General features: G+C 39.2%; 2 protein-coding genes across 2 annotated transcripts; both read left to right on the forward strand.

Annotated features, from left to right (window-relative positions):
* Positions 1-1,330: 1,330 nt before the first annotated feature.
* map9 (microtubule-associated protein 9) lies at positions 1,331-7,015 on the forward strand (the record flags this gene model as incomplete). Its single annotated transcript, XM_080722598.1, has 13 exons — positions 1,331-1,402; positions 1,512-1,602; positions 2,048-2,572; positions 2,696-2,913; positions 3,011-3,110; positions 3,734-3,807; positions 4,380-4,453; positions 4,565-4,694; positions 5,527-5,616; positions 5,958-6,119; positions 6,212-6,357; positions 6,612-6,747; positions 6,896-7,015. The coding sequence occupies 13 exons, from the start codon at positions 1,331-1,333 to the stop codon at positions 7,013-7,015; spliced, it is 1,938 nt and encodes a 645-aa protein (XP_080578724.1).
* Positions 7,016-7,904: 889 nt separating this feature from the next.
* Positions 7,905-13,017, forward strand: ufsp2 (ufm1-specific peptidase 2). The gene is made up of 12 exons (XM_080721328.1): positions 7,905-7,993; positions 8,398-8,485; positions 8,689-8,872; positions 8,958-9,024; positions 9,178-9,332; positions 9,611-9,803; positions 9,931-10,077; positions 10,207-10,371; positions 11,070-11,194; positions 11,295-11,371; positions 12,036-12,160; positions 12,269-13,017. Exons 1-12 carry the CDS (start codon positions 7,991-7,993, stop codon positions 12,353-12,355), a joined length of 1,416 nt encoding a protein of 471 aa, XP_080577454.1. The 5' UTR covers positions 7,905-7,990; the 3' UTR covers positions 12,356-13,017.
* The last annotated feature ends 352 nt before the right edge of the window (positions 13,018-13,369 follow it).

Consider the following 13,369-nt stretch of genomic DNA (forward strand, 5'->3'; position numbering starts at 1 on the left):
TCCATCGCTTTCACCTCCCGCATTGCTCCCGGTGAAGCTCTGACAGACCCGTCGGGAAACGCATGGACTCGAGATTGTCGGCCCCGCCGAGCGCTCAATACTAGTGAAAATAAACAAAACCGTTTCACTACTCACCAAACCAAAGGTCGTTTTGCGCTGTTGAAAGTCTATTCTCCGCGGTGGTGAACCCCTCAGCACCCCACCTACCCTGTAAAATACATTATTTTTGTCATGAAATAAAGTGCATCCAACTCGACCGCCGCTTATTTCCGGGTTGTGAACCATTGTATCTGTGGTGGCCGCTAGGTGGCTTGGTGGGTGCGTTTTTTTTCTTGACAAAAATAATGTATTTTACAGAGTAGGTGGGGTGCTGAGGGGTTCACCACCGCGGAGAATAGACTTTCAACAGCGCAAAACGACCTTTGGTTTGGTGAGTAGTGAAACGGTTTTGTTTATTTTCACTAGTATTGAGCGCTCGGCGGGGCCGACAATCTCGAGTCCATGCGTTTCCCGACGGGTCTGTCAGAGCTTCACCGGGAGCAATGCGGGAGGTGAAAGCGATGGACCAGAGCTAGGCGAGCAGTAGACGCTCTGGTGATCCAGTGGATCGGGTGGGTGATCATGAGGAGCGCTCCCTCTGTTCTGATGACGGTGAATAGAGGTGGGGTTTGAAGGACAACTGTTTTGAATCGCTATTATTGTTTACAATCAACAGAAACTAAGGATTATATATTTCAAGAGTGAGAATTTACAGTAAAAATCCTAAGCATTCTTCCTCCACACTGGGAGAAAAACGGCATCTGAAAGTTTGATGGAATGCATTTTTAAACACGAGTGCCATCCATTGCATCCTATGAACGGTGGGGTTCATTTGGTGCCAACCGGCGTGCGCATACTGGTTTATATCAATGTGACGTGGACCATTAAGGCATCTATTTATGACACATGAGTTTGCTGCGTTGATATCTAGCGATGCAGCCCTCTACCACCATCTAGTGATCTGCAGGGGAATGGCGTGGATAGATTGCGTGCATAGGTAGAAGAAATAAGACCATAAATGGATTATTTGTTACTTGTTATACAGTAATACGTTGAAAGGAACGTGCGACATGATATATTATTAAGTAATGTAGCTGTTCAGAAGTTGGAACTGGATGAAGAAGATTTGGTTTGGTCTTGAGCATGCGCAAACTGGTCCCGGAACTGATCTATCTTTCGGGTTTCCCTGGGTTACCGTCAACAACAACCATAACAGGCGGTCTAGTTTGCAAGCTAACTCCATTGAAACCTAGCAGCTACTCAAACTAAATGTCTAGGTCTTGTTTTTAAAATGACCGACAGAAAGATCAGGACACTGGCTTACACTAAAAGCCCCAAAGCGTCAAGAAGAACAACGTTTCAGGTAAATAGTAACAGCCTGGACACGAGCTAAAATTCATTGTTAGCATTGGTGTGTTAATGTTATATCAAAGTTGTGATGGTGAAAAATACAATGTTGGTTATCTTTCTAGGATGAACTGGAAGCTGCAGTCTCTGCTAGGACAAGTAAAAAGACCACTGCTCAGTACTCCTATTCAGATGAATTTGATGAAGATGATAATGGTAAGATCACAGAACATAACGCACCCAACAATCTTCTAACTGTGCCTCCTCTTTGGTAACGACTTTAAATACATCATTTTGACAATCTAGAAAATTCAGATATTCAATACTTTATAAATAAAATGTCCTTGCTATTTAATACATCATACTATATTCCCACCTTCTTACACCATTTCACATTAAGAGCCTAATGCTCAAATCTGTATATTGCAAACACATTACTATATGTAATCAGGGATTTCTGTAGCTAGTTTTGTTAAAGAGGTGGCAACTCTGTCAATGCTGACTGGAAAGAAATAAGAATGACATGACAGCATATATAACAAAGATACATAGGGCTGTACGATTACAACCATGAACAATATGATTTAATTGCTGCAGATGCATTTAGGAAAACATGGTTTGCTCTTTCTAGTTCCTTAACCATTATAATGTTCTCTTACAGATTTCATGAAGGACCTTCTCAAATCAAGAAAAAAGAGGATCGATGCATTTGCAGCTATGAAGAACATGGCCAAAATGAATGACTTTGATTTGTCAGATAATGAAGGTGAAAACAGCAGACGTAAGAGAGTCTCATTTCTGAAAACGCAAAGAGTTGTCACCTCGTCTCAAGATATTATGGCATCAGATTCACACGAACAACTTCCTGAACCACCCAACAGTGTTTTAAGTAACCAGAACAACTCATCTGACTCCCACCTTTCTCGAAGTATCAATAAAGAACACTCCAGATCTGCGACTTCTGACATGAGTGCTATGGATCGTGCCCAATCGCCAAGTGAATCTCTGTCTCACCAGAACTCACAAGGCAGCCTACAGGATACATCACAGCCCGTACAGTCTGAAAGTGGCATGATGGAAAGTCGCTTGCTCCCTGGAAGTTCTGAGCAGCAGAGAGACTCCGTTCAAGGAAGTGAAGCCAACAGTCCACAGCCATTGGAAACAAGCTCTGCACACATCTCAACAGGTCTGATTCCACAATGTGCAGTACTTTTGTTTGGCATTTCATAAAGAATAACAAAATATAATATTGCATGCAGGAATGTTCGCCTTGTCTTTTTAATTTAAAATAATTAACATTATTTTACAGATAGCATCATTGAGAGGGAGCTGCCCACGCCCAAACCAAGGACAAGAACCCTTGCACTGAGATCACAGGGAATAGTGGATCAAACTGAAGACACTGGATCTCCACAAAGCAGGGCCATGACTTCCTCTGTGTCTATTCCTCTCTCGAGTGATACAGCAAGCAGTCCAACCACAGCCTCATCCCCTCGCAGGGCAACTTCCAGGAGCTGTAGTTTACCGGCAAGTGTCTTTGTTCTACAATGTGTGAAGGGTTTTTAAAACACAATTTTAGCTGCTATGTTATTCAACCAACTGGTGCTGTGTTCTGTCCTCCTAGGTGCCTGGAAGAGACCAGGCAGACTCAATTGAGTCCTCCCAAGCCAGAACAGAGCGGTCACGGTCACTCACCATTTCCACAGTAGATTCTGGAAATAAAGGTAGTGCTAAGTGTCACCTTATTTGGTATAATTCCTTTTTTATGTTTGCCCTTAACATGCAGTCGTGGCTAAAAGTATTGGCACCCTTGCATTTGTAAAACAGAAAAAAACAGGGAAAAGAAATCTTCCAGAAGCTTGGCAAATGAAAACATATTTTGCATCAACATACAGTATTTGGTCTGCAGAGGAACACAACATAAAACTAGAATAAATACAGAATCCTAGCTCATTTTACACAGAAATTTGCAGAAATACTTAAATACACTGTACTTGAATTTCAAGCAGGCTATTCACCTGGAACTCACATGTGGTGAGTCCAAGTTGACTTTAATGTTCTAACCACTAATCCACACAGTTTAAATGGAGTAAAGCCCTCATTCTGCTGTTTTGTGTCACACACTGTGCAGTGTGCATGGACCAAATAAAAAAGGAGAGAATTGTCAGGAGGTCAGAGGTCAGATTGTATCCAAACATGGACAATCTGAAGGCTCCAAGTCCATCTTCTGAGACCTTGATGTTCCTTCACTGTGCACAATCTAGACCCTTGCATTTAAACAAATGCAAGGGTGCCAACTGCCAATACTTTTAGCCACGACTGTAAACCTACATGTGTATCCCTCTAGATTACCATACTTCAGATGACAGTAAACTACATGAGGCAGAGGGAAAGTACTCAACTTCTTTTGAAGAATTTCATGTAAGACATTCATCACTTGATTTTGCCATGAAGTATTATTATTGTACAGATTTATTTTTTCTCAAGTCACATATACATTTGAAGATTGTACCTCTATTAGGCTTCACTGCCTATGGTTAAATACGGGATGCACCGATATATCGGCAACACCATCGGCATCGGCCGATATTTGCCGTATCGGTCAATATCGGTATCGGCAAATAAAGCTGACATTAACCGATGGCAGTAGCCGATATTTATCTGTTGTTGATAAGCACAAATATTCCGCTGGTTATGTTGGTGTGTTGATTATTTGCAGCCTACCAAGCTGTATTTCTGAACTGTTATTTCTTATAATGAAGATGTATTTGTTTCCCTTGCACAAAAGGGGGAAATTATAACACTAAAAACAAAATAAACAAACATCGGTATCGACTATTGGCTAAATTGTTATTTTAAACATCGGTATCGGCCAAGAATTTCCTTATCGGTGCATCACTAAATACTATATTTGTATTAGATTGTAGATTAGATTGCTACTGTGACTAATCCTTACTGCTGTGAGTGCTTTAAAAACAATGATTCTTATTTAGGAGAATTCAGAGGAACACTTGGATCACTCCATCAGTCGACTCAGTCATGGCCCTGAAAACTCCTCAGATACCAGGTAGGCACATGCTTTAGTATCAATGGAAAAGTTGACAATAATGAATAAATAATAATACATCTTCCTTGTTTAAAATAGGACATCAAGTTCGCTTGTTAAATGCCCCCGGAGATCTCAGAGTGTGTGCTCCTCAAAAGTAAAGTCCAAGTATATGGGAACACTGAAGGTTCTGGATCAAAAAGTGCCTGTGGGAGACTCACAGCCAGAAGCAGCGGATTCACTCAGGGCTGCCATTTATCAGGTCAGAGTCCAGTTTTGTTATCTATTCTGTACTGTATTCTTATGGTTTAGAATAGAATTAGAATCAGAACGACTTGTCTTAGAACTAACAACAAACTACAACCAAGGGTTCAACTGGAGAACAGATTTGCTCCAGTGCTGTAGGACCCTTGTGTCTGTCTGATGACCTAATCCAAGATAACATCTCATCGATCTGCTGTAAATGTTGAAAAAGCATGCACAATAAAGACACAAGACAATCGCTGATATCATTGTAAGGCTCAGGCGTAAGCATTTTCTTATCTTTTAAAAAGGTGGTGTTAGGGCACGGTCCCACCACACTTTCAGTCTACCTATGAGGGTGGATTCTTTTTTTTTTTTTTTTTTTAATCTGCAGAAATGGCAGCAAACCGCTCCAGTCCCATTGAAATGCATTGACTGAATCCTCATAGGTAGAATTAAAGTGCAGTGTGACCATGCCATTAGTGAGGTTCCATCCTTCTCAGGTCATCTGGAGCAGACCTGTTTTCTTACCCCAGAGTCTAAACCAAACAAAGAGAAGCAGCATTCAGTTTTTATGCACTACATATCTGGAACAAACTCCAAGAAAACTGCAGGTCTGCTGCAGCTAGTATTTTTTTTTTCTTTTTTTTTTTCTGTTTAATCAAAGCCTTCTGAAGTTTCTGTTGTCCTCTGCCTTTTACTGGTCTTTTTTGTGTGGAAATTTCTTATGTTTCCTGTCAATAAGGTGATACTGATAGTAATAGATATATATATAACATATATAACACATTTGACACTCGTTCTACATCAGTGTATTTGTTGATATAATACACTATCTGGATTTAAAACAGGAATGGCTGCAAAAGAAAAAGGAGAAGTTACGAGAGAACATGCAACTCAAGACACAAGAAGACAACTTGAAAGAAGAGAAAAAGAAAAAGGTAAAAAGAGGAAATATACCTTCAGCTATATTATTGAAAACTATGGGAAATAAGTATGTTGTATGTGGAAGTATGTTGTTAATCCTTGTCCTACAATATGTTCTGACAATCAGAAAATCATACTAACAAAATGCCATGGCACAGGCAAGAGTACATCTTAGTACTCAAAACATATTTGTATAGCTATGATCCCTTTTTTCCCTGGAGAACTTCTCCCATGATATAATGCATTAAACTTCTACAGTATCTTAGAAATATAAGTGTCTCCACTCCTTTTGCCTCAACATCCTGAATGATCCAGAATTCCTCAACAGTAATTGGTTATCTGTTTGACACTACAGCAAGAACAGGACAAAAGTGAACATGCCATTGCAGCCTATAATGCTTGGAAAGAAAAGAAGTCAGAAACACTCAAAGCAAAAGCCAAAGAAAAGCACGACACCATCAGAAAACAGCAAAGAGCGATTGAAGAGAAGGAAGAAAAAAAGGAAGCTGCCAAAAAGGTTTGTGGTGATTTCATTGAATATTTGGCTTAATGGTAATATGCAATTGTTTGGCTGAGTAATGAGGTTAATGTTGTTATATTTATTTACAGATGTTTGAAAAATGGAAACAGGAGCATGATGAACTGCTCAAGGAGAAGTTCCAACAACAGAGAGGGGCCGAAAATAAACTTAAGCAGAAAAAACAACACACAGAGGAGGAAAGAAAGAAAGATAGCAACTCTGCCTTTTCAGACTGGTGAGTGTATTTAGCACTTCTTTCTGACCATAAAGATGTTTATAAAGTAGTTTCAGAGGTACTAAATAAGTAAGTGACTCACAACGTTAATTTAAAGAACCCAAATTTCTCCTAAACCACTGTTGCAACTAAACAACCTCAGAGTTGGGTTTGCACTCCAATCATTTTCATTTCACGTGCCGGCATTTATTGAATTGAACTATTGAATGTCCCCCCCCCCCCCCCCCCCCACCCTCCTTTCCAAATAATTTTAGGAAAGAAAAAAAGAAGAATTTCGTCATGGAAAAGATTACTAAGGAGCGCAAGGAAAATAAAAATAAAGCAGAGGAAGAGACATACTTGAAAGAAGAAAAGGATAAGATGGCATTAGAGATGTATGAAAAGTGGTTGGTAAGTATAGCAGTAGTAGTAAGGGTTTTTCTAAACAAATGTTAGATCATGTTGGTTCCCTAATAGCTCCTAATAGCTACTTTGAGTATTGTTCTGGGGTGGTGGACAGGACTTACCTATGACCATCAACTTTGCATTCTCCCAACAGATAAAGAAGGAACGAGAACAGAGAAGACAGAGAGAAGAAAGGAAAATACAGGCTATCCTCGAAGATGAGCCACCTCCTCCTTGGAGCCCTCCAAATAAAACGATACCATTTGGAAAATAATTCCTCAATTGTCACTAGGCTACATACTGTAATACCTTCTGTAATAGTTTCTCTTTTGAGTTTTACAGATTTTAATTAGATTTAGTTCTCATCTACAGTGACAGACATTAATGTTTTCACAGTTTACATTTTTACACATCCTTGTTTACAGAGGTAATATTTTGTATTTTGAGTGATATTTATATAGAAACATCTGTATATTGACAGCTTTGTCAATAGTCTGTAAGTAGTATGACATTTCTAACAAAAGTTGCACTCAATTAAAGACATGCATGTTAGATTTTCTTGATATATAGAATCATTTGCAATAAAAAGCATTTCTAATGAGAAGTCTGAGTCAGGAATAAAGTTCACAGTCTGTTTTCCTTTGTTTTGTTTTGTTTTGTTTTGTTTCATTACCATGCTCTGACATTTTATTTCTATTTTATTCCTCCTATCTCTACTATTTATATAGTGCATTAACTTCTCGTTTTATCAATCCCAGGAGAGAACTTTAGTCATTATCATCCATGCTCTAATGCAGTGGTTCTCAAACCTTTTCATGTCATGTATTTGACCCCCATTTAAAAAGAATTGTACCAGGGACTCTCCAAACGAGATTTGTTGTTAAAATCTTTCAGAAATATAATATAAATTATAAAGTAATATAATATTATAAATATAAATCAATTGTCATTTGTCCCTTTTTTTTTGTTAATAGCAGATGTTCAAACTCTTTCAAATAGCCTTTGTAGGATTAAAGTGGTCAAACTGATTTAGAAGCTACAGCATAGGCCTATAATTCATTTTTCCCAGTTCCACTCAATGCAGGAGTGGGCGGGGAGCATATGGGGCGGGGCCATTCTTTCGTCCAATAGAATGAAGCAAAAGGGACACGTTGAACATGCATCACGAACAAACATGTCAGCCTCCACTTCTACAACATCAGCTCAATTCATAGTGTAGCTTTGTTATTGTCATCCACTTGTTTTCACCATGGTAAGTCGGTAGCAGCGTGGCCTTTCTTGATCAAAATATTTTCGTGACTATTCGTTCAACTACTTATGCTATACTGAAGGCAAGAACTCAAATTCGACTGAAAAATGCTGATGTTTTCTCAGCACAGCTGTCAGAATCTGTCATTACTGTTAAGTTCAGTTTGTTTACTATACTATATAAAATATGCACTTTTTAATGTATAAACACATATGCTCATAATTGCCTCTTGCATGTTTCAATAACCTACACAAGTCTAAGTGTAAACTAAAGTACCACTGTACCAATCATAAAAAAAGAAAATAACCTACAAAGTGAGACTGGATGGAACCTGACTTGACCTAAAGCCTGGTAGGCGAGGTTAGACTTGACCAAGGATGTATTAAAAGTACTTGATTTTCTCTCAGGTACTTCTTGACTTATCCCCTGAGACAGGGACCATTATGCGTGTAAAGGGGCCACTGGAGTTCAAATGTCAATTTGAAAGCACTGATGGTATGTGTGTCCAAGTTCTTTATGTTCTCAGTGATTTGTCCAAAGTATGCTTTCTTGAGACATGTCACATTACATATATGTTATATGAATCCCTTTGCCTTTATAGTCACTGTTCTAAAATGTTTGTTTCAATTCTCACATGTGCTCAAATTACCTGAGTCAATATACCTAAGTTAAATGTACCACATGTTTTCTTCCTCCAGTATCCCTTGTGCACATGGCAATTTCAAGAACATTTGAGACTCTCCGCTCCCAAGTGAAATCGAAGTCTCTTGTTCTCGAAGTCTCTTGTTCTCCTGTTATTATTTGGCCAAACCAAGATGTGTATGCAACACATGAAGCGATAACTCCAAATATGCTGTGGGAGGATATCCTACCGTGGATAAAGTAGGTTCTTATTTGTACATTTTTATTTCACAGTGATCTCTGCCCTTACATACCCCACTTCATTATACGTACAATCTTTTTATAGGGCAGATGAACAAGAGGGCTCTAGCAAGAAATCTACAAAAAAGAAAGGCAAAATGATAACAACAGCAGTGAGTTTGGTATTTCTATTAATAGGGTTGATGGGGCATTCATATGAGAGGTATTTATTATTCTATTACTCTTCTTGACAGTTTGCTATCATCCCCTTCTCAAAATATTACATCCATGTTTGTGTCTTGTACATGTCTACACTTGTGAATTAGAGTGTCATTAATCTACACCTGATGATGGAGGTGACAGAGCCAGGACAAGTCTTTGCCCCAACCCTCAGCAGAACAATACAGAAGCACCACTTCCTCAGTACAACTCTGCCCATGGATTGTGTTGTCCACGTACCCAGCAATGAGACCATGAAGTTGTATGTACAAACCCACAAGAATTTTGATTTACATTTTACTCTTGAGAACTGTAAAAAATCATCCAGATACTACTTAAGCCATTTTTATACTTTGCCAACTGTAACCTCACAATGTCTCACGATGTACCGCATTGTGAGCTTGTAGATCATCTATTTCCACAAGTTACAAATAATAATAAAAAATAATTCTCCAAAGGGTACCACGATGAAAGTGGTTAAAGAAATAAGGATATTATAAATACATGATATTGCTACTGTACCTCATTCTGCTGTTGCAGTGCCTGTGAAAACATGTTGGAAAAGCTAGTCGACCAGTTGTATGAGATGGAGAAGGTTGTGCTGAGGTACATCAAGGGAACAGCTCTGCTGGTGCCTCAGCCACTCCACTTCCTCCTTCCCAAGCCAAAAGGACTGGTGAGCATAGTTTACCCAGCAGGACTGCCTGACAGCCAACTGGAAACACACCGCAAGGTAGGAGATGCTTTCTAAAACAATGCATAGGTCTGAATTACTGTTCCAAAATAGTTGTTGGTACGTTATTACGTAGAATACTAATCACACAATACTAAGTCATGACTAATAAAGTCTGTCTGTGTAGGAGTTACATCAGCGGTTTGAGCTGACAGAAGACAGGCCGTATTTCAGAAGGGCTAATGCCTATCATTTTCCTGATGAGCCCTATAAAGATGGTTACCTCCGGAACCCTCATCTGGTTCTGACACATCCCAATCTGGAAGATGGCAAGGTTGACCCTATTCCTACACTAGCATTCATTAACAAAAATAAATGCTGACAAGCTAACTGGATCGTAAATGATACATATTCTGCAAAGAAACCTACTAATGGACTGTATTCTCTTCCTATGTTGTATTAGTTGTACTTGGTCCAGGGCATCTACAGCTACCATCACTACATGCAGGATCGTATGGATGACAATGGCTGGGGCTGTGCCTATCGCTCCCTCCAGACTATCTGCTCCTGGTTCCAGCAGCAAGGCTATGTTGAGCAGCCTGTGCCCACACACAAGCAAATACAGCAGGTACAATGTAACATGTTTTCATTTAACTCTGAGAGTTACAAATGGATACATTAACTAGGGATGCACTGATATGGAAGTTCTTGGCCAATACCAATGTTTAAAATAACAATTTAACCAATACTAATGCCGATTTTTCTTTATATATTTATTTCACCCTTTTATGCCAGGGAAACCTATATCTTCATAAATGGTAAATGGTGCATTTATATAGTGCTTTTATCCAAAGCGCTTTACATAGATTGTGCATTACATTCACCCATTCACGCACACATTCCTACACCGGTGGCGGAGTAAACCATGCAAGGCACCAACCTACTCACCGGGAGCAATTAGGGGTTCAGAGTCTTGCCCAAGGACTCTTCGACATTAACTCAGGGGGAGCCCGGTTTCGAACTGGGAACCCTTCGTGCTCTAATAACGGTTTCTCTACCCCTGAGCTATGCCCCCCTTCATAAGAAATAACTGTTCAGAATCTACAACCTAAAATATCGGCCGATACCGATATCTGGCCGATACCGATGTGCATCCCTAAAATTAACAGTAAGGCTTAAAGTGGTCACACTGCATGACTAGGACCATATTATGTCCACATTTGGTTGTTATAAACTTAACCATATTGGTATTTGTAGCGGTATACATATTTGTGGTTGTTTTTGAGATATAATACTTTGCTGTGACACCTTTCTACCCTCATCCAGGCTTTAGTGGACGTTGGAGACAAACAGCCATCGTTTGTGGGGTCTCGGCAGTGGATTGGATCTATTGAGGTTCAGGCAGTTTTGGACCAGCTGCTTGGGGTCACTTCAAAGATCATGTTTGTGAGGTACGTTATCTGGTCATGTACCCGAGGATGACACCGTAAACGTATGACATACTGTGTGGTGATGATAATATGTTTCTGATCACATCTGGTTCCACTTTAGTCAGGGATCTGAGTTGGCGTCAAAAGGCAGAGAACTGGCAAACCACTTCCTTACTGAGGGGACTCCTGTCATGATTGGTGAGATGCACCATCTATTAAATACACATAGGGCTGTCACGATTAGGACATTTAACATGACGATTAATTGTCACTCAAATAATTGCGATTAACGATTTAATTGTGTTTTTTGTTGAAAATTACATTTCTGTTTGGCTTTTGGGCTTTGAAGTTGCACATGGCAGATATGATACATAACCTAAATATACAAAGAAATTACTGACATATTTGACAACTTTCTACTTAAAAAATAACATTGATAGTGGAAATAGCTCACAACGCATCGCGATGCGACGCGTTGTGAGCTTGTAGATCTGCTATTACCACTACTGTTTAAAGTATTAGTAACTATATTAACATTTCTCAACATGTAAACGATTATGACGATTATGCAAAATAAATGCGATTACCTCAAATAATTGCGATTAGACGATTATGTAATAATTGTGACAGCCCTAATTACACATATCATTTATATTTGATGTCAGGTCATCTGTGCATTTTTTTTTTTTTTTTCCATTAATTAATTCCTGCAGTAGGACATAATTAATATAATATACTACACCAGCAGCAAATAATAGTGTATGTCACTGTTTGTGAAGTATATCATCCTATTCATATTATGGATTCATGTTATTTATCTATTCACCCAATCCCTGACTCTATGCTGGGTTGTCCCTTCCAGGAGGAGGAGTTCTGGCCCACACTATTCTGGGGGTTTCATGGAGTGAGACGACCGGGCAGATCCGCTATCTCATCCTCGACCCACATTACACAGGGGCAGAGGACTTGCAGGTTATCACAGACAAGGTAATGTTATTGTCTATAACCGTCTGCATAAGCGTCACTTAATCTTTGTTCAGAATGTATTTCTGTGCATAACACTGACATGGCAACATGTGATTGTTTTTTATTCAGGGTTGGTGTGGCTGGAAGGGACCCGATTTTTGGGATCAAACTGCTTATTATAACCTTTGTTTGCCTCAGAGGCCCAAGGCAATCTGAGTTCATAATGGCCTTTCCTTTTTGGAATTACAGTATGTGAATGTAAAACATTTCAACCATAAATTCATACAATAATAATTGTATTTATTATGTAAACATGTATTTATCCCCATGGAGAAATTATGGTGTCATTGCCAGCAGTAATAAGTACAGGTACAAGTAGAGAGATAAGAATAAGATGAAATAAAGACTTTGAGTCTGTTACTAGACATTGCACTTTATAAAATAAAATTAAACAGACTTGGAGTCTGACACTAGACATTGCACTTGGTCTGACTAAGTTAACAAACATGTACTTATCAGGAAATATAAGTCTTTACAATATATTACCAGTGGATATACAGTACGTATGAATACCTCAATCAAAATATGAAGGTGTATATATGTACCAACAGTGTATATGAGACTGATACTGTATATGTACCCTGTCAGCTGGCTTTCAACAGTGGGTATCTGTACTATCTGCAGTCAGCAATTAATTTAAGAGTGAATGCAGTCAAAGTGAGTCCATGTATGATCACATTGACATTAACCGAACTGAATGTTAAAATAACAGCAGTGCTCCTGAACTTCTAAAAAACACAGTGTCTGTGTGGTTAGGCTGTAATTATCCACTGTAACATTCTAGAAGAGTTTCATCTTATTGTACAGTCTTATCTGAACTGTCCATTATTGTGTATTTTTTGTAATTGACAAAAACTTAGTTATAAATGCAATGTAATAAATCCAGTTGTTTGTCATCATTTTACTCCAGGCTCTTGAGGACTTGAGGAGTTGATAAACCCAAAAGAATGCACTGACCTACTGTGTAGAAGGTCTGTTCTACAACAATATAAATAATAGTTAACTCACTAAGTTAATTGCGACCGTAGGTCGCATTTACTACAGAAACCTCCACAGGCTGTCCGTGGGTCAGTCAGTGCGTCAGTCACACTTTTGCCCTGCTCATATCTCCGCAACCGTTGACCCCGGAGCCCCAGGGACCCCCGGGTCCCTGGGGGACCCCCAGATGTA

Source organism: Nannobrachium achirus, assembly GCF_963921795.1.
Source record: "Nannobrachium achirus genome assembly, chromosome: 3".
NCBI lineage: Eukaryota > Metazoa > Chordata > Actinopteri > Myctophiformes > Myctophidae > Nannobrachium > Nannobrachium achirus.

Coding starts and splice junctions, on each gene's coding strand:
- ufsp2 (XM_080721328.1), top strand. Junction 8,873..8,957: donor GATATCCTACCGTGGATAAA/GTAGGTTCTTAT, acceptor ATCTTTTTATAG/GGCAGATGAACAAGAGGGCT. Junction 10,078..10,206: donor CCAATCTGGAAGATGGCAAG/GTTGACCCTATT, acceptor ATGTTGTATTAG/TTGTACTTGGTCCAGGGCAT.